General features: G+C 40.5%; 1 protein-coding gene across 1 annotated transcript in view; it reads right to left on the reverse strand.

Moving 5' to 3' along the window:
• USH2A (usherin) overlaps positions 1–21958 on the reverse strand; it is a 905205-nt gene that overhangs the window by 17919 nt on the left and 865328 nt on the right. Inside the window, exon 69 of the mRNA XM_065936753.1 lies at positions 14858–15102. Within this exon, the coding sequence (XP_065792825.1) occupies positions 14858–15102 (245 nt within the window). The remainder of the gene's footprint in view (positions 1–14857; positions 15103–21958) is intronic.

Genomic DNA, 21958 nt, shown 5'->3' on the forward strand with positions numbered 1-21958 from the left:
TAAAATGGACAGAATGGCTGAATTTAATTCAGAAGAACAATATGTCTACTACCGTGGGCAAGAATCCCTTGGAAGAAATAGTAGCCCTGATAGTCAATAAGAGTGCAAAATGCAGTACATGGGTACAATCTCAAAAATTTAATGATACGTCAAATCATTCAACATAACAGTAATCCAACTGTGTGTCCCAACCACTAATGCAGAAGAAGCTGAATTTGAATGCTTCTCTGAAGACATCTCTGAAGACTTACAAGACTTTACAGAACTAACACCAAAAAAAAAAAGATGTCCTTTTCATCATAGGGGATTGGAATGCAAAGTTAGGAAGTCAAGAGATACACGGAGTAACAGACAAGTTTGGACTTGAAGTACCAAATGAAGCAGGGAAAGGCTAACAGTTTTGTTAGAAGCACACACTGGTCATACCAACACCCTTTGCCAACGACACAAGAGACAACTACAGACATGGACATCACTGGATGGTCAACACTGAAATCAGGTTGATTATCTTCTTTGCAGCCAATGATGTTGTTGTTTACTTGCTGTTGTGTCTGACTCTTTTGAGACCCCATAGACTGTAGCCCACCAGGCTCGTCTGTCCATGGGATTTCCAAGGCAAGAATCCTTGAGTGGGTTGCCATGGCCTTCTTCAGGGGATCTGCTTACCCAGGGGTTGAACTTGAGTCTCCTTCATTGACAAGCAGATTCTTTACCAATGAGCAACTAAAGATAGAGAAGCTCTATACAGTCAGGAAAAGTAAGACCAGTAGCTGACCGTGGATCTGATCATGAGCTTCTTATTGCAAAATTCAGGTTTAAATTGAAGAAAGTGGAGAAAACCATTAGATCATTCACTTATGACCTAAATCAAATCCCTTTGTAAGTGACAAACAGATGCAAGGGACTAGACCTGGTAGAACAAGCGTCCAAGAACTATGGACAGAGGTTTGTGACATTGTACAGGAGCCAGTGACCAAACCATCCTCAAGAAAAAGAAATGCAAGAAGGCAAAGTGGTCGTCTGAGGAAGCCTTACAAATAGCTGAGGAAAGAGAAGAGAAAGGCAAAGGAGAAAGGGAAAGATATACCTAACCGAGTGCAGAGTTCCAGAGATTAGCAAGGAAAGACAAGAAAACCTTAAGTGAACAATGCAAAGAAATAGAGAAAAACAATAGAATGGGAAAGACTAGAGATCTCTCCAAGAAAATCAGAGCTACCAAAGGAGCGTTTCATGCAAAGATGGGTACAATAAAGGACAGAAATGGCAAGGACCTAACAGAAGCAGAAGAGATTAAGAAGAGGTGGCAAGAATACACCAAAGAAGTATATAAAAAAGGTTCTAATGACCTGGATAAGCACGATATTGTGGTCAGTCACCTAGACCCAGAAATCCTGGAGTGTGAAGTCAGGTAGGCCTTAGGAAATATTACTACAAAGTTAGTGGAAGTGATGGAATTCCAGCAGAGCTACTTTTTAATCCTAAAAGATTATTCTGTGAAAGTGCTACACTCAACATGCCAGCAAATTTGGAAAACTCAGCAATGGCCATAGGACTGGAAAAGGTCAGTTTTCATTCTAATTCCAAAGAAGGACAATGTCAAAGAATGTTTAAACTTCTGTACAATCACACTCATTTCACATGATAGCAAGGTAATGCACAAAATCCTTCAAGCTAAGTTTCAGCAGTATGTGAATCAAGAACTTCCAGATGTACAAGATGGGTTTTGCACTAGTCATAGCAAACACCTCTTCCAACAACACAAGAGAAGAGTCTACACATAAACATCACCAGATGGTCAACACCGAAATCAGATTGATTAGAACAGGCAGAGGAACCAGAGATCACATTGCCAACATTCACTGGATCATACAGAAAGCAAGGGAATTATAAAAAGCATCTACTTCTGCTTCATTGACTACACAAAAGTTTTTGACTGTGTGGATCACAACGAGTTGGGAATACCAAACCACCTTATCTGCCTCCTGAGAATTCTGTATGCAGGTCAAGAAGCAACAATTAGAATCACAAATGGAACAATGGACTGGTTTAAAATTGGTAAAGGAGTGAAGGCTGTGTACTGTCACCCTGCTTATTCAACTTATTTGCAGAATACATTATATGAAATGCTGGTCTAGATGAAGCACAGCATATCTGAATCAACAACCTCAGATATGAAGATGATACCACTCTAATGACAGAAAGTGAAGAGGAACTAAAGAGCCTCTTGATGAAGGTGAAAGAGGAGAGTGAAAAATCTGACTTAAAATTCAGCATTCAAAAAATGAAGATCATCACATCCCGTCCTATCACTTTATGGCAAATAGATGAAAAAAGTGGAAACAGTGGCAGATTTTGTTTTCTTGGACTCCAAAATCACTGCAGACAGTGACTGCAACCATGAAATTAAAAAAACAAAACAAACAAAAAAAACCAACTTGCTCCTTGGAAGAAAAGCTGTAATAAACCTAGTGAGTGAGTGAGTGAAGTTGCTTAGTCATGTCTGATTCTTTGCAACCCCATGGAATGTAGCCTACCACGCTCCTCCGTCCATGGGATTTTCCAGGCAAGAGTACTGGAGTGGGTTGCCATTTCCTTCTCCAGAGGATCTTCCCAACCCAGGGATCAAACCTGGGTCTCGCTCATCGTAGGCAGACGCTTTACCATCTGAGCCACCAGGGAAGTGACATCACTTTGCTTACAAAGGTCCATATAGTCAAAGCTATGGTTTTTCCAGTAGTCATGTACAAGTGTGAGAGTTGGATCATAAAGAAGGCTAAGCACTGAAGAATTAAGGCTTTTGAACTGTGGTGCAGTAAAAGACTCTTGAGAGTACCTTGGACAGGAGGGAGAACAAACAAGTCAATCCTAAAGGATTGCAGTCCAAGGGTCGCAAAGAGTCAGACACAACTTCGTGACTGAGCAACAACATGTATAACTGAGTCACTTCGCTGTACAGCTGAAACTAACACATCATTCAAAATTACTATACTTCAATATAAAACAAGCTATTCTAAAATAAATAAGAAAAATAAGAAATGTTCTCTGAAAGATAAAAAAAAAGCAGAAATTAAAAATACCTTGAGGCAAATGACAATGAAAACACACCCATACAAAATCTATGTGATGCATCAAAGCAGTTCTGGTGAGATGGAAGTTCATAGCTATCCAGAACTTCTTTAAGAAAGAAGAAAAATCTCTAATAAACAATTCAATCCACCACCTAAAAGAGTTAAGAAAGGAACAAACAAAATCTAAAGCCACCAGAAATAAGCAGATAACAAAGATCAGAGAGGAAATAAATAAATTGGAGATTTTAAAGTTTAGGGAAAAAATACAACACGAAGGGCTGGTTCTTTGAGGTGGTAAACAAAATTGACAAACTTCTGGCCAGGTTCAGCAAGACCAAAAGACAGAAGATAGATAATAAATTAAAAAGAGAAGAAGAGAAATGACAACTGATACCACAGACATGAAAAAAAAATAACATAAGCAAATACTATGAGGGATTATATGCTAACAAATTCAACAACCTAGAAGAAAAGGGCATGTTTTGAGAAACCTCAAGTGTACCAAAACTGAAGAAGAAATAGATAACTTGAACAAAGCAATCACTAGAAGTGAAACGGAATCTATAGTTCAAATAAATAAACAAAAGTTACAAACAAAACTCCAGGACCAGATGTCTTCCCAGGCAAATTCTACCAAGCATACAAAGAACTTGTATTGGTCCTTCTCAAACTCTTTCAAAAGACTGAAGAAGACGGAGCACTCCAAAAGGCATTCCATGAAGACACCATCACCCGGATACCACAACCGGGTGGTATCTGGTTGTGGATACAAAGTCACTAGCAAAAAAGAAAATGATAGGCCAATATCATTGATGAATATAGACACAAAAATTGTCAACAAAATATTAGGAAATTGAATCAAAAACACATAAAAAAGATCACGTGGCACAAGCAATTTGGTTCATTGCAGTGTCACAGGATGGTTCAAGATATGCTAATCAGTTGATGTGATATACCTCACCAGCAAAAGAAAAGACAAATACGACATGGTCATCTCAACAGATACTGAAAAAACATTTGATAAAATTCAACATTCATGCATCATTAAAAAATACCCATATGAAAGTATGTAGAAAGGGAAAATAACTAAACATAATAAAAGCTATTTATGACAGACTCACAGCCAATGTAATATTTAATGGTGATAAGCTGAAATCTTTGTGCTAAAATATGCAGCAAGATAAAGATGCCCACTCTCACATCTTCCACTCAGAGTAGAATTGGAAGTCTTAGCCACTGCAATCATAAAAGATAAATTTTAAAAGGAAGACCCAGAGGAATCGGGTGGAGAGGGAGGTGGGATGGGGGACCAGGATGGGGAATTCGTGTAACTCTATGGCTGATTCATATCAATGTATGACAAAACCCACTGAAAAATAAAAAATTAAAATAAAATAAAATAAAATAAAATAAAAGGGTACTAAAATTGGTAGGGAAGAAGTAAAATTGTAATTAATATACAGACAACAAAATACTATATCTAGAAAAAAACACCACACAGACACTACTAGAACTGATAAACTAATTCAGAAAGTTAGCAGGATACAAAATTAACACACAGAAGTCAGTTGCATTTCTTTACACTAACAGTGAAATATCAGACAATCTCTTTTAAAGCTGCATCAAAAAAAAAAAAAAAGCCCCAAAAAAACCTTCGGAATAAACGTCTCCAAGGAGGTAACAAATTTATATGCTGAGAACTACAAAAGATTAATAAAGTAAACTGAAAAACACTCAAAGAAATGGAAAGACATTTCATGCTCTTGGATTGGAAGAATTAAATTTGTGAAAATGGCCATACTGCCCAAAGTAGTCTACACATTTAATGCAATCCCTATCAAATTAACCATGTCATTTTTCTCAGAACAAGAATAACCATAAAATATATATGGAACCATAAAAGACTCAGAATTTGCAAAAGGAATCTTGAAGAAAAAGAACAAAGCAGAAGGCATAATTTTTCTAGACTTCAGACAATACTACAAAGCTACAGTAATCAAAACTGTGTTTGGTATTGGAACAAAAAACATTTGGACCAATGGAACATAATAAAGAGCCCAGAAATAAACTCACACACTATGGTCAGTTAATCTTCCACAAAGGAGGCAAAAATATACAATGGGGAAAAGAGAGTTTATTCAGCAAGTGATTTTGGGAAAGCTGGACAGCCACATGCAAAACAATGAAGTTAGAGGACTCCTTCATATCATACACAAAAATAAGCTAAAACTGGCTCAAAGACTTAAATATAGGACATGATACCATCAAATTCCTAGAAGAGAACATAGGCAACGCATTCTCTAGCATAAATCGTATCAAAGGTTTTTAAAAGTCAGTCTCAAGTAATAGAAATAAAAGCAAAGATAAAATGAGACATAAGCAAACTTATCAGTTTTTGCACACCAAAGGAAATTATTTTAAAAAGAAAAGACAACCTAGAAACTGGGAGAAAAAGCTTGAAAATAATGCAAAAGATGGCTTAATTTCTAAAATATACAAACATCTCATACAACTGAACAAAAAACCAAACAATCCAGTGGGAAAATGGACAGAAGGATGGCCCAGAGGTACATGAAAAGATAGTCAATATCATTAATGACTAAGGAAATGCAAATCAAAATTAAAACAAGGTACTATCTCACACTGGTCAGAATGGTCATCATTAAAAAGTCTACAAACAACAAATGCAAGAGTGGCTGTACAGAAAAGGGAACCCTATTGTATTAGTGGTGGGAACGTGAACTGGTGCAGCGACTGTGAAAAACAGTATGGAGGGTCCTCAGAAAATGAAAAACAGAGCTACCATATGATCCAGCAATCCCGCCCCAGGGCATACATCCAGGAAAAAAAAATTAATTCAAAAAGATACATGTGGCCAATGGAAATATGCTGTATGCCTGGGGGAGCTCAAACTGGAGCTGTGTAACAACCTAAAGGGGCGGGAAGAGGTGGGAGGTGGGAGCAAGGTTCAAGAGTAAGGGGACATATGTACACCCATGGCTAATTCATGTTGCTGTATGGCAGAAATCAAACCAATATTGTAAAGCAATCATCCTTCCATTAAAAATAAATTTAAAAAATGCATGTTCCCCAATATTCACAGCATGGCTATTTACAAAGTCAAGATACAGAAACAACTTAAATGTCCATCAACGGAGCAATGGATAAAGAAGATGCGGTACATATATACAATGGAATATTACTCAGCCACAAAAAGAATGAAATAATGCCATGTGCAGCCACATGGATGGGTCTAGAGATGATCATACTAAGTGAAGTAAGTCAGAGAGAAAGACAAATATCATACAATATTACTTATGATGGAATCTAAAAGACAAAACAAATGAACCCATATACAACAGAAACAGACTCACAAACATAGAGAACAGACTTTTGTTTGCCAGTGGGGAGGTAAATGGGGGAGAAATGGATAGAGAGTTTGGGATTAGCAGATACAAAGTATTTTATACACAATGAATAAACAAGGTCCTACTCTACAGCACGGAGAACCATATTCAATATCCTCAGATAAACCATAGTGGAAAAGAATACAAAAAGAATGCATAAATACATATGTATAACTGAATCACTTTGCCATACAGCAGACATTAACACAACATTGTAAATCAACTCTACTTCAATAAAACAAAACAAACAAAAACCAAATTCTTTGTGTTTCTCCAAAGGCAGCATAAGCATATCCAAACATGAATGCTATTTGGAGATGCATTTTCGAATATGTACTGAGTTCTACAATATAAAAGGTTTGGGGAGCAGAAACAGTGCCACGCTGACACTGAGTTATTTATTATCAAAGAATGAAAGGATCTTCAAACCAGTAATTACATTACAATTGTCCTTCAATTTACAAGGGGGAGGGGCCTCAGGACCCTGGCCTTGTATCAAAATTTGAGGATGCTCTAGTCCCATGGTCAGCCCTCTGTCTGTAGATGTGGAACCTGTAGAGACTTGGGCTGACCGTGCAAGTGAAACCTGCGCTTAAACTTAGCTGGACTCAATTTATGCTGTGTCATTTTGAAAATGTTTTAAAAAAATTTAGTATTAAGCAATACAAACAGTTCTCTCATTCTCTGGCACTACTGACCCATTTACCTCTGTTCACGGTGGAGCTTAAAATCTTTTTGCCAATTTGTCTCTGACCTCAAAGAGTATCTCAGCTGTTCAGAGGACAGGGGTGCCTGGGAGAGGATTACAGCAGAACTGAGACCACAGCTTGTCACATGATGAGGGTGTGTGTGTTGCATTGGTACCCAGTACTCAAGTGAAAAGCAAGTCAGTCAGTGAAACTGAGCAGGTGAATGCAGCCCGCTCCTGTTCAGATTCTTACCTGCAGATTCTGGAGCTCAAGGACATCTACTTCAGCTCTTGGTTCTGCTCTCCTAATGCAAAGTGTCTTCTCTTTAGTTTGAATAACGTTTACTAATGTTCATCCAAGTCTCCAGCTTGATGAGAATAGTTTCCATAAGGTCTGAGAAAAGCAGACTTGCAAGGACCTTTTGTCGACTGTGTAGAATTAAACTGTGATTCAATGGGTTCCGGCAAATGTTGCCTAGCACCCTGGTATACCCCAGATGTCACTTCTGTGAGCCCTCCAAGACCTGAAAGTAGCACCCTCCCTGCCTACTACAAGCCACTCCTCTGGGCCCACAGCCCCCGGCCTCCAATTCCTTCCCTTCCTACTCTGTTCAGAACCCTCAGCAGAAGTGAACTGTGGGGGAGGCAGGGGGTGGTGCTCTGCTGTACCCCCATGTTCCGCGAGCAGAGGAGGGGTTTGAATTTGTCAGCTTCTCCCAGCTGTAGCCTATGTCTGGCCCCATGCGTGGCTTGGCCTGGGCCTTGTCGGGCTCATCAGCAGCCTCACCTGTTTTATTTTTAAATTTGATTCTATTAAAGTAAGAGATCTAACCTCTCAACAACCCTGCAATGCTCTTTGCAGGAGCAGGTGGTAGAGTGGAGTCCTAGAACTGCATCATGCATCACTGAAACTTTCCACCTGATCATAGCAACTGCCCATTCCCCCCTCCCCCAGGCCCTGGCAATACCACTCTGGGCTTTGCTTCCCTGACTTTGACTGTGTAAATACCTCACATAAATGGAATTGCACAGTCACCTCCTGCGCGGGTTCTACTGGCTCTGGGACTGTATACACGGCTCACAGCAACTGAATCATCTTCTCATTCATTGAGGGCTGTCTTCAAACTTCACTGAGCTCAGACCTCCCGAGGCTGCTGGAAATGGCAGATTCTCTGGCTTCCTCCTCAGAGACCCAGGACTGTCTCCCAGGTGATGCTGATACCAATATTTAGGAGCCTCACTTGGAAAAAGCCATGCTTAATAAGACTCAGGAAAACCCCACGCAAAGGAACTCTCCTGATTAACTTGCCCACAGAAATGACCCGCTCGCTTCTTGATCACTAACTCAACCCAAGAGGCAAAACTAGATTCCTCCTCGGGACAGGCTACCAGGCAGAGGGGCCTGTCTGGAGTGATGAGTCGAGGGACAGAAATGATCCCTGAACCCAGTTCTGGATGCTACTGGCCTGTGGGTTTGTCTCCTGTGACTCAGGTCGTGTCATAGAGGAGATGTACCTGAACGACCACCCCACCCACATTCTCCACACACTCAATGGGTCCCAGGGGTGATTTAAGTCATCTCCCAGGCCAGCTAAACAGACCTTTCCAGTCTTCCTGGCCCCTCCCTCCATCAGTGCAGAGAAAGTCACTGTCCAACAAGGGAAAACTCTGCAGTGTCAGCCCCTCAAGGAAAGTCTCCTTAGGACTCTCCCCTGAACACAAGCACATGGCCCCTGGCTTGAACTGACCACTCAGCAGTCATTCATTCAGCAGCTGGCCCACAGGAGGACCCAGATGTACTCAGAGAGGAAGGAGGCTTGGAGGACAGAGCCAGGAGAGAGGACGTGGTTGTCGAGGGAGCCAAGGGCCAGGGGATAGAGAGCATCTTTCTTGCTTTCCCACCACCCAGTCACTGTCCCCTGGCTGCTTCCTGCACCGGCTGCACCCCATGGGTCTCTGAGAGACTGTGGCTCTCTCGTGCCCTCAAGGCTCTGCTACTTGGCTGTGATCTCACTTCCTCGGGACTTTGACATCACTCATTGCTCTGTCCTTGAAAAGTGAAGAGCTCTGGAAGGTGGGCAGTGCTATCATTCCTTCATTTCTATGTTATGAAGTCTTGAAACTTAAGCACTTTGACCAGGTTTCTGCACTTAATTTGGATGATGCTGTGATAACTGATTTATAATGAGAAATACATATTTGATCTTTGTCTAGATTCTGGCACAGGACTTCTCAAATCATTTGTTGTTCAGCCGCTAAGTCATGTGCGACTCTTTGTGACCCCATGAACTGCAGCATGCCAGGCTTTCCTGTTCTTCATTATCTCCCAGGGCTTGCCAAAATTCATGTCCACTGAGTCGGTGATGCCATCCAAACATCTTATTCTGTTTCCCTCTTCTCTTCCTGCCCTCAAACTTTCCCAGCACCAAGGTCTTTTCCAGTGAGTTGGCTCTTTGCACCAGGTGGCCGAAATATTGGAGCTTCAGCCTCAGCATCAGCATCAGTCCTTCCAATGAATATTCAGGACTAATTTCCTTTAGGATTGACTGGTGGGATCTCCTTGCAGCCCAAGGGACTCTCAAGAGTCTTCTCCAACACCACAGTTCAAAGGCATCAGTTCTTTGGTGCTCAGTCTTCTTTATGGTCCAACTCTCACATCCGTACACAACTACTGGAAAAAACATAGCTTTTACTAGACGGACCTGTGTTGGTAAAGTAATGTCTCTGCTTTTTAATATACTGTCTAGGTTTGTCATAGCTTTTCTCCCAAGGGGCAAGTGTCTTTTAATTTCATGGCTTCAGTCACCATCCACAGTAATTCTGGAGCTCAATAAAATAAAATAAAATAAAATAAAATCTGCCACTGTTTCCATTTCCCCCCATCTATTTGCCATGAAATGATGGGACTGGATGCCATGATCCTCATTTCTTGAATGTTGAGTTTTAAGCCAGCTTTTTCACTCTCCTCTTTCACCTTAATCAAGAAGCTCTTTAGTTCCTCTTGACTTTCTGCCATTAGGGTTGTATCGTCTGCATATCTGAGGTTGCTGATATTTCTCCCAGCAATCTTGATTCCAGCTTGTGATTCATCCAGCCCAGATTTTGCATGATATACTCTTCATATAAGTTAAATAAGCAGGGTGACAATATACAGCCTTGACGTACTCCTTTCTCAATTTGGACCCAGTCTTTTGTTTCATGTCTGGTTCTAATTATTGCTTCTTGACTTGCATACAGATTTCTCAGGAGGCAGGTAAGGTGGTCTGGTGTTCCCATCTCTTGAAGAATTTTCCAGAGTTTGTTGTGATCCACACAGTCAAAGGCTTTAGTGTAGTTAATGAAGCAGAAATAGATTTTTTTCTGGAATTCTCTTGCTTTTTCTATGATCCAATGGATGTTGGCAATTTGATCTCTGATTCCTCTGCCTTTTCTAAATCCAGATTGTATGTTTGGAAGTTCTCAGTTCACATACTGTTGAAGCCTAGCTTGAAGGATTTTGAGCATTATCTTGCTAGCATGTGAAAAGAGTACAACTGTATGGTAGTTTAAACATTTGTTGGCATTGCGCTTCTTTGAGATTAGGGTGAAGTCTTGGAATGAGAAATACATATTTGAACTTTGTCTGGATTCTGGCACAGGGCTTCTCAAATACTTACAATTTTCTAAATAATCAGCATGACAAATGTGTCTTTTTTTTATGTTAATAAAGTGACTTTTGGTTGCACTTAATTTGGGGGCTGACTGCCAGGGAAACCAACCCCTTGATTAAAGGATCAGGATTTTCAGTCTCACCCTCTGCTCTTCAGAGAGGAGAGAAGGAATGGGGGTTGAATCTGTCACCAACGGCCAATAACAGTCAATCACACCTACACAACTAAGCCTCCATACCCAACACCCCTGCCCCCAACATGGGGTCCAGATGGCTTCTGGGTTGTTGTGCACATGGAGATTATGGAAGAGTGGTTCATTTGGGGCATGGATGCCCTGGGTCCTTCCCCTAGACCTTGCCCCCTGCAAGGTCTCTTCCACCAGTTGTTACTGACATACATCCTTTTATAAGAAACTAGTGATCCAGTAAGTAAAATGTTTCTCTGGGTTTTGTGAGGTGTCCTAGCAAATTGTTTGAACCCAAAGAGTGGGTTGTGGGACATTATTACAAAACTACAGCAATCAAAACAATGTGGGATTGGCACAAAAAGACATGTAGATCGATGGAACTGAATAAAGAGCCCAGAAATAAACACACACACGTATGGTCAATTAACAATGGAGACAAGAAAATACAATGGGGAAGGAGAATCTCTTCAACAGTGGTGTTGGGAAAGCTGGACAACCACATACATGTCAAAGAAATTAGAACCCACCTTCATACCATGCACAAAAATATACTCAAAATGGCTTAAAGTCTTAAATACAAGACACGCACCATCAAACTCTTAGAAAGGAACACAGACCAAACATTCTCTGACATAAATTGTACTAATGTTTTCTTAGATCAGTCTCCCAAGGCAATAGAAATAAAAGCCAAAAATCATCAAATGGGCTGAATCAAATGTATACACTTTTGCACAGCAAAGGAAACCATAAACCAAATAAAAAGGCAACTTATGGACTGGGAAAAAATATTTGCAAATATGTAAGCCCAACAAGGGCTTAATTTCCAGAATATATAAATGGTTCATACAGCTCAGTAAAGAAAAACAAACCCATTTAAAAAAATGAGCCAAAGACCTAAGTAGACAATTCTCCAAAGAAGACACACAGATGGTCAATAAACACATGAAAAGATGCTCAATATTGCTAATTATTTGATGAATGCAAATCAAAACTACAAGGAGATACCACCTCACACTCATCAGAATGACCAGCAGAAACAAAGTCACAAACAATAAATGCTGGCAGAGAAGGGAACTCTCCTATTCACATGGTAGGAATCTAAATTGTACAGCCACTATGGGAAACAGTATGGAGGTTCCTCAGTAAACTAAAAATACAGTTGTCCTATGATCCAGTGATCCTACTCCTGGGCATATATCCAGACTAAACTCTAGTTTGAAAAGATACACGCAGCCACAATATTCATAACAGCACAATTTACGATACCCAAGATATGGAAACAACTTAAATGTCTATCAACAGATGAATGGATAAAGAAGATGTGTGGTTTTACACAGTGGAATATTTACTCAGCCATAAAAAAGAAGGAAAGAATGCTATCTGTAGTAACATGGAAGGACCTAGAGATGATCATACTAAGTGAAGTAAGCCAAAGTCAAAGATAAGTACTATATGATAATACCTATGGTAGACTCTAAAATGTGCCACAAATGAATCTATCTGTGAAACAGAAACAGACTTAAGGGCATAGAGGAGAGACTTGTGGCTGTCAAAGTGCAGGGATATGGAGGAGGTAAGGACTGGGGGTTCGGGATTAGTAGATGCAAACTGTTGTATACAGGGTGGATAAGCAACTAGGTCCTACTGTACAGCAGGGGAATTATCCTCAATATCCTTTGATAATGCACAATGAAAGAAAATATGAAAATGAATATATATATGTATAACTGAATCTCTCTGCTCTTCAGCAAAATTAACACATTATAAATCAACTATATTTTAATAAAATAAAAACAAATTCTTCGTGTTTCTCCAAGGACAGCATAATCATAGCCACACATTAATACTATCTGGAGATGCATTTTCATAACATAAAGAGTTCTGCAATTTAAACCACACAGTGAGTAGAAACTAATTGCTTAGTCCAAAGTGACACTGCATTATTTTTTAGTATTTCAGAGAATGAAAGAATCTGCAAGCCAGTAAATACAATTGTCCCTCCATATCCAAGGGGAATTGGCTCTAAGAACCTCCCCCTCCATGGGTACCAGAATCCAAGAAAGCTCAGATCTTATGGTCAACCCTGTGTGGGTGTCGGTGTGGAACTTGTAGGTATGTAGGGCTGACTGTAGAAGTAAAACCTGCACTTAAACTAGCTGGACTAAACTCATGCTTTGTGGTCTTGAAAATGACAATTAAACATTTGTTACCATTTGTTAAATTCATTAAAGAATTTAAAAGCTGAAGGAGTGGGTCATTGGAACCTCCAATCTATAGCCAGCAGCCACAACCTGGACTTGTCTGAAGTTGGCAGGGAGGGGACACAGAGCAGGCAAGAGTCTCGTAGGACTGAGACGCTAGTGAGACCTGAGGTTATTTCTGGGTAGATAGCAACAGAATGGAATTGAACTGGAAGACACCCAGCTGGTGTCAGAGAATTTTGTTCTGGTGTAGAAAACCTCCCCTACACACTGGAATTGGTGATCAGAATTTCAGCTACAGGCGGTGGCCACTAGCTCACACAGAGTCTAGCGCAAACTGGGGGAGGATGTCGCATGAGGCAGATGGGTTTTGGCACACAGTTTGTGAAGCAGACTGGTGCCTGGGGGAGATTAGAAATTACAGCCTTTCCTGGCCCAGGCAAACACAGCCCCACTCTGGAGTGCACTGGGGGATCAGTCTCCTTTACACCTTCAATTAGTGTTTTGTTGGCAATGCCCCGGGTCACCCTCTGTGTTACCTTTAGCCCCTGAATCTTTGCCCGACCTCTGTCTTGGCAATGGGTGGTCTGGAGCCACAAAGAGCCATCCATCCACCCGCCCTGGTGCAGGGTGTTACAGCCAAGGATAGACCCAGCACTGCTACCACGTAAATCCCTCTCCATCTTCCCTTTTATCTCTAATCTTCCAAGTTGCACAGTAACATAACCTATAAATTCTCCAGCTGATTTCAACATACAACTCTCCTCTGCCATGCCCCGACATAACTATAGAGCAGATATATTTACCCCCAGGGCACATCAGAATCACTTTTGGAGTTAGAAAAGGAATGCAATCCCCAAGTCCCACCCAAGGCCAATGAAATCAGAATTTCTGGGATAAGACCCAGGCATTGGTATTTTTCAGTTTCCCAGATGTGCTATAACAGAACACTATGGACTGGGCGGCCTGGAGACAACACTAATTTATTTCTTAAATCCTGGAGGTTGGGAAATTCAATATCATGGTGCCAACAGTTTGAATGTGTGATGGGGGCACACTTCCTGGTCCCCACGTGGTGGAAGGGACAGGGGCGCTCCCTGGCGTCTCTTTTATAAGGGCATTAATCCTGGTCGTGAAGCTCCACCCTCACGACCTAATTATCTCTCAAAGCCCTTCTTCCCAGATATCAATTTTGAGACTAGGGTTTCAACGTATGAATTTGGGGGGGGGGGGCGCACACCAAGATTCTGTCTCTAGCATCACGTGATTCTATTGTGCAACCGAGGGACTTCCTTGGTGGTCCAATGGCTAAGACTCCATTCTCCCAAAGTAGGGGGTCCAGGTTCGATCCCTGGTTGGGGAACTAGATCCCATAGGCTGCCACTAAAGATCCCACATGGCTTAACGAAGATGGAAGATTCTGAGTGTCACAACTAAGACCCAGCACACTCAAATAAACAAATAAAAAATATAGACCTAATGAGCAGCCAAAGCTGAGAATGCTGTTCAAGGGTTAGCCTCCCTTGGCCCCACATTTAGCCAGACTGTGCTGTCGTCTAGTTCCTTGTTACTATGGTTTTGAAAATCTTTCCTTCTAAATAAAAACAAATATTCTAGTCCATTGGGAGAGAAGTGAGGCTGCCTTTAGAAACATACCATGTGGGTTTCCCTGGGTGGGTAGACATTCAACGGAGACATTCGTTTTGGAAGAGGCACTAGGGGAGGCCTCTCTCTGATATATGGTTCTTTGTGGATTTTTCTCTGTAGTATCAGGGACAGGAAAATGGCCAACAAGATCAAGCCCAGCACTGCCATTAACACTATGAACCACAGCTCACTGTAGAACTCCCTGCTTTTGCTTCCTGATCCTTTCTTTTCTCCAGGAGTTGTCAGCACCAAGCCTGCAAAAGCCAAGGACAGAAAAGGGAAATGTTATTTCAAAAGGCAAATTTGTGACTTCTTGCTCTGTTGTTTGGTAATAAACTAGACAAGAATTTATAGTGTTTGGGCACACTAGTACTCAGGCTGGGGAAATGGTACAGTGGATCGGCGGGGTGTAAGGAGACCCTGACAATCCTCAGGAGACCCTGCTAACACTTCTCGGGTTGGAAATTGCAGCTGCCTTGGCACATTCCCTGGAAATACAGCTGGAGGTAGGACGAGTAGATTTTCAAGAGGGTTATCAAAGTAACCTTCTGTGGGGCTGCAAAGAATTGGACACAACAGCACATCTGCATGCACCCAAGGTAACCCTGGGGAAAGCCTAAGTCACCGCTATGTGTCCTGGGAAGAAAGTCCTTTCTGGGCTCATGTGAGGGGCTGGAACCAAGAAGAATATTGCTACAGACACCTCATCACAGAACACACGTAGCTGTGTGAATCCAAAGTTCTCTCACTTCCTGTAACTGCTCTGTTCCCATGAAGTTCTGTGCAAATCAGATATTGAGACAGCAGATCCCATTTTCTGTTGGGTCGTTAATAGCCTGCACTCATTAACATATAGTTTCTTTACTTCTTATGCTCTGGCCCCTCGGTTAAGCAGCAAGGGCTCTGCAAGTCATCATTCAAATGCCCTGGGAGAACTGGAATTGGCCAGGTAGATAGGAAAGGCTTCCAGGTCCACTACAGGGCAGGGTAAGGCAGTAGAATCCTGCCATCAGCCTGGTTACCTGAGCAGGAGAGTCTAGAGATCATCTCAAGCCTAGCCCCTTGTGAGGGCCAGCTTAGAGGCCTCTGGATCCGTGCCAGTTGCCATTAGACTGGCATGAAGCAGAGGGCAGGGAGCTACTTTTCTAAAGTCAAGGCTCATGGCACAAACTGTGGAAAATTCTCAAAGAAATGGGAATACCAGACCACCTTGCCTGCCTCCTGAGAAACCTGTATGCAGGTCAAGAAACAACAATTAGAACTGGACTTGGAACAACGCTCTGGTTCAAAATTGGGAAAGGAGCATGTCAAGGCTGTGTATTGTCACTCTGCTTATTTAACTTATATGCAGAGTACATCATGCAAAATGCTGGGCTGGATGAAACTCAAACTGAAATCAAGATTGCTGGAGGAATATCAATAACCTCAAATATGCAGATGACGCCACCCTAATGGCAGAAAGCGAAGAGAAACTAAAGAGCCGCTTGATGAAGGTGAAAGAAGAGAATGAAAAAGCTGGCTTAAAACTCAACATTTAAGAAACGAAGATCCAGTCCCATCTCTTCATGGCAAGTAGATGGGGAAAAAATAGAAACAGTGACAGACTTTAGTTTCTTGGGCTCCAAAATTACTGCAGATGGTACTGAAGCCATGAAATTAAAAGACACTTGCTCCTTGGAAGGAAATCAATGACAAACCTAGACAGCGTATTAAAAAGCAGAGATATCACTTTGTTGACAAAGGTTCATATAGTCCAAGCTATAGCTTTTCCAGTAGTCATGTACAGATGTGAGAGTTGGACCACAGAGATGGCTGAGTGCCAAAGAATTGATGCTTTTGAACTGTGGTGTTGGAGAAGACTCTTGAGAGTCCCTTGGACTGCAAGGAGATCTAATCAGTCCATCCTAAAGGAAATCAGCCCTGAGTATTCATTAGAAGGACTGATGCTGAAGCTGAAGCTTCAATACTTTGGCCACCTTATGCGAAGAGCCAACTCATTGGAAAAGAGCCTGATCCTGGGAAAGATTGAGGGCAGGAGGAAAAGGGGACGACAGAGGATGAGAAGGTTGGATAGCATCACTGACTCAATGGACATGAGTTTGGGTAAACTCCGGGAGTTGGTCATGGACAGGGAGGCCTGGTGTGCTGTGGTTCATGGGGTCACAAAGAGTTGGACACGACTGAGTGACTAAAGTGAATGAGCTTGCAGGGGGCATTCTTGGATAAGTCCCCATGTCCCTCAGGTCTTAATCTTTCCACTTGTGGAAACACTGGGGTTCCTAAAAGAAGATCAAATGAGGTCTGCTCTGTCCCACAGCTGCTATTATGTAAGATGAAATACACTATGCATTAGGTGTTACAAGAGATTTTACATGGCATCCAGACATGTAATGTCTGGGAACAGAATAATGCTTCATTATTCTTATAGATTGAAGTTATCTTTTTTTTTTTTTTAATTTTATTTTATTAGTTGGAGGCTAATTACTTCACAACATTTCAGTGGGTTTTTTTTTTTTTTTCTTTAATTTTATTTTATTAGTTGGAGGCCAATTACTTCACAACATTTCAGTGGGTTTTGTCATACATTGACACGAATCAGCCATTGACTTACACGTATTCCCCATCCCGATCCCCCCTCCCACCTCCCTCTCCACCCGACTCCTCTGGGTCCTCCCAGTGCACCAGGCCCGAGCACTCGTCTCATGCATCCCACCTGGACTAGTGATCTGATTCACCATAGATAATATACATGCTGTTCTTTTGAAACATCCCACCCTCACCTTCTCCCACGGAGTTCAAAAGTCTGTTCTGTACTTCTGTGTTTCTTTTTCTGTTTTGCATATAGGGTTATCGTTACCATCTTTCTAAATTCGGGATATATGTGTTAGTATGCTGTAATGTTCTTTATCTTTCTGGCTTACTTCACTCTGTATAATGGGCTCCAGTTTCGTCCATCTCATTAGAACTGATTCAAATGAATTCTTTTTAATGGCTGAGTAATATTCCATGGTGTATATGTACCACAGCTTCCTTATCCATTCGTCTGCGGATGGGCATCTAGGCTGCTTCCATGTCCTGGCTATTATAAACAGTGCTGTGATGAACATTGGGGTGCACGTGTCTCTTTCAGATCTGGTTTCCTCAGTGTGTATGCCCAGAAGTGATATTGCTGGGTCATATGGCAGTTCTATTTCCAGTTTTTTAAGAAATCTCCACACTGTTTTCCATAGTGGCTGTACTAGTTTGCATTCCCACCAACAGTGTAAGAGGGTTCCCTTTTCTCCACACCCTCTCCAGCATTTATTGCTTGTAGACTTTTGGATAGCAGCCATCCTGACTGGCGTGTAATGGTATCTCATTGTGGTTTTGATTTGCATTTCTCTAATAATGAGTGATGTTGAGCATCTTTTCGTGTGTTTGTTAGCCATCTGTATGTCTTCTTTGGAGAAATGTCTGTTTAGTTCTTTGGCCCATTTTTTGATTGGGTCATTTATTTTTCTGGAATTGAGCTTCAGGAGTTGCTTGTATATTTTTGAGATTAATCCTTTGTCTGTTTCTTCATTTGCTATTATTTTCTCCCAATCTGAGGGCTGTCTTTTCACCTTACTTATAGTTTCCTTTGTAGTGCAAAAGCTTTTAAGTTTCATTAGGTCCCATTTGTTTAGTTTTGCTTTTATTTCCAATATTCTGGGAGGTGGGTCATAGAGGATCCTGCTGAGATTTATGTCAGAGAGTGTTTTGCCTATGTTCTCCTCTAGGAGTTTTATAGTTTCTGGTCTTACATTTAGATCTTTAATCCATTTTGAGTTTATTTTTGTGTATGGTGTTAGAAAGTGTTCTAGTTTCATTCTTTTACAAGTGGTTGACCAGTTTTCCCAGCACCACTTGTTAAAGAGGTTGTCTTTTTTCCATTGTATATCCTTGCCTCCTTTGTCAAAGATAAGTTGTCCATAGGTTCGTGGATTTATCTCTGGGCTTTCTATTCTGTTCCATTGATCTATATTTCTGTCTTTGTGCCAGTACCATACTGTCTTGATGACTGTGGCTTTGTAGTAGAGTCTGAAGTCAGGGAGGGTGATTCCTCCAGTTCCATTCTTCTTTCTCAAGATTACTTTGGCTATTCGTGGTTTTCTGTATTTCCATACAAATTGTGAAATTATTTGTTCTAGTTCTGTGAAAAATACCATTGGTAGCTTGATAGGGATTGCATTGAATCTATAGATTGCTTTGGGTAGAATAGCCATTTTGACAATATTGATTCTTCCAATCCATGAACACGGTATGTTTCTCCATCTGTTTGTGTCCTCTTTGATTTCTTTCATCAGTGTTTTATAGTTTTCTATGTATAGGTCTTTTGTTTCTTTAGGTAGATATACTCCTAAGTATTTTATTCGTTTTGTTGCAATGGTGAATGGTATTGTTTCCTTAATTTCTCTTTCTGTTTTCTCATTGTTAGTGTATAGAAATGCAAGGGATTTCTGTGTATTAATTTTATATCTTGCAACTTTACTATATTCGTTGATTAGCTCTAGTAATTTTCTGATAGAGTCTTTAGGGTTTGCTATGTAGAGGATCATGTCATCTGCAAACAGCGAGAGTTTCACTTCTTCTTTTCCTATCTGGATTCCTTTTACTTCTTTTTCTGCTCTGATTGCTGTGGCCAAAACTTCCAAGACTATGTTGAATAGTAGTGGTGAGAGTGGGCACCCCTGTCTTGTTCCTGATTTCAGGGGAAATGCTTTCAATTTTTCACCATTGAGGGTGATGCTTGCTGTGGGTTTGTCATATATAGCTTTTATTATGTTGAGGTATGTTCCTTCTATTCCTGCTTTCTGGAGAGTTTTAATCATAAATGAGTGTTGAATTTTGTCAAAGGCTTTCTCTGCATCTATTGAGATAATCATATGGTTTTTATCTTTCAATTTGTTAATGTGGTGTATTACATTGATTGACTTGCGGATATTAAAGAATCCTTGCATTCCTGGGATAAAGCCCACTTGGTCATGGTGTATGATTTTTTTAATATGTTGTTGGATTCTGTTTGCTAGAATTTTGTTAAGGATTTTTGCATCTATGTTCATCAGTGATATTGGCCTGTAGTTTTCTTTTTTTGTGGCATCTTTGTCTGGTTTTGGAATTAGGGTGATGGTGGCCTCATAGAATGAGTTTGGAAGCTTACCTTCTTCTGCAATTTTCTGGAAGAGTTTGAGTAAGATAGGTGTTAGCTCTTCTCTAAATTTTTGGTAGAATTCAGCTGTGAAGCCATCTGGTCCTGGGCTTTTGTTTCCTGGAAGATTTTTGATTACAGTTTCGATTTCCTTGCTTGTGATGGCTCTGTTAAGATCTTCTATTTCTTCCTGGTTCAGTTTTGGAAAGTTATACTTTTCTAAGAATTTGTCCATTTCATCCAAGTTGTCCATTTTATTGGCATAGAGCTGCTGGTAGTAGTCTCTTATGATCCTTTGTATTTCAGTGTTGTCTGTTGTGATCTCACCCTTTTCATTTCTTATTTTGTTAATTTGGTTTTTCTCTCTTTGTTTCTTAATGAGTCTTGCTAATGGTTTGTCAATTTTGTTTATTTTTTCAAAAAACCAGCTTTTAGCTTTGTTGATTTTTGCTATGGTCTCTTTAGTTTCTTTTGCATTTATTTCTGCCCTAATTTTTAAGATTTCATTCCTTCTGCTGACCCTGGGGTTCTTCATTTCTTCCTTCTCTAACTGCTTTAGGTGTAGAGTTAGGTTATTTATTTGGCTTTTTTCTTGTTTCTTGATGTAAGCCTGTAATGCTATGAACCTTCCCCTTAGCACTGCTTTTACAGTGTCCCATAGGTTTTGGGTTGTTGTGTTTTCATTTTCATTCATTTCTATACATATTTTGATTTCTTTTTTGATTTCTTCTATGATTTGTTGGTTATTCAGAAGCATGTTATTTAGCCTCCATATGTTTGAATTTTTAACAATTTTTTTCCTGGAATTGAGATCTAATCTTACTGCACTGTGATCAGAAAAGATGACTGGAATGATTTCAATTTTTCTGAATTTTCCAAGACCAGATTTATGGCCCAGGATGTGATCTATTCTGGAGAAGGTTCCGTGTGCACTTGAGAAAAAGGTGAAATTGATTGTTTTGGGGTGAAATGTCCTATAGATATCAATTAGGTCTAGCTGGTCCATTGTATCATTTAAGATTTGTGTTTCCTTGTTGATTTTCTGTTTAGTTGATCTATCCATAGTTGTGAGTGGGGTGTTAAAGTCTCCCACTATTGTTGTGTTGCTATTAATTTCCTCTTTCATACTCATTAGCGTTTGCCGTACATATTGCGGTGCTCCTATGTTGGGTGCATATATGTTTATAATTGTTATATCTTCTTCTTGGATTGATCCTTTGATCATTATGTAGTGTCCTTCTTTGTCTCTCTTCACATCCTTTATTTGAAAGTCTATTTTATCTGATATGAGTATTGCGACTCCTGCTTTCTTTTGGTCTCCATTTGCGTGAAATATTTTTTTCCAGCCCTTCACTTTTAGTCTGTATGTGTCTCTGGTTTTGAGGTGGGTCTCTTGTAGGCAGCATATATAGGGGTCTTGTTTTTGTATCCATTCAGCCAATCTTTGTCTTTTGGTTGGGGCATTCAACCCATTTACATTTAAGGTAATTATTGATAGGTGTGGTCCCGTTGCCATTTACTTTGTTGTTTTGGGTTCACGTTTATACAACCTTTCTGCATTTCCTGTCTAGAGAAGATCCTTTAGCATTTGTTGAAGAGCTGGTTTGGTGGTGCTGAATTCTCTCAGCTTTTGCTTGTCTGTAAAGCTTTTGAATTCTCCTTCATATCTGAATGAGATCCTTGCTGGGTACAGTAATCTAGGTTGTAGATTATTCTCTTTCATTACTTTCATTAAGTCCTGCCATTCCCTTCTGGCCTGGAGGGTTTCTATTGATAGATCAGCTGTTATCCTTATGGGAATCCCTTTGTGTGTTATTTGTTGTTTCTCCCTTGCTGCTTTTAGTATTTGTTCTTTGTGTTTGATCTTTGTTAATTTGATTACTATGTGTCTTGGGGTGTTTCACCTTGGGTTTATCCTGTTTGGGACTCTTTGGGTTTCTTGG

The sequence above is a fragment of the Muntiacus reevesi genome, chromosome 5 (assembly GCF_963930625.1).
Source record: "Muntiacus reevesi chromosome 5, mMunRee1.1, whole genome shotgun sequence".
Lineage (NCBI taxonomy): Eukaryota > Metazoa > Chordata > Mammalia > Artiodactyla > Cervidae > Muntiacus > Muntiacus reevesi.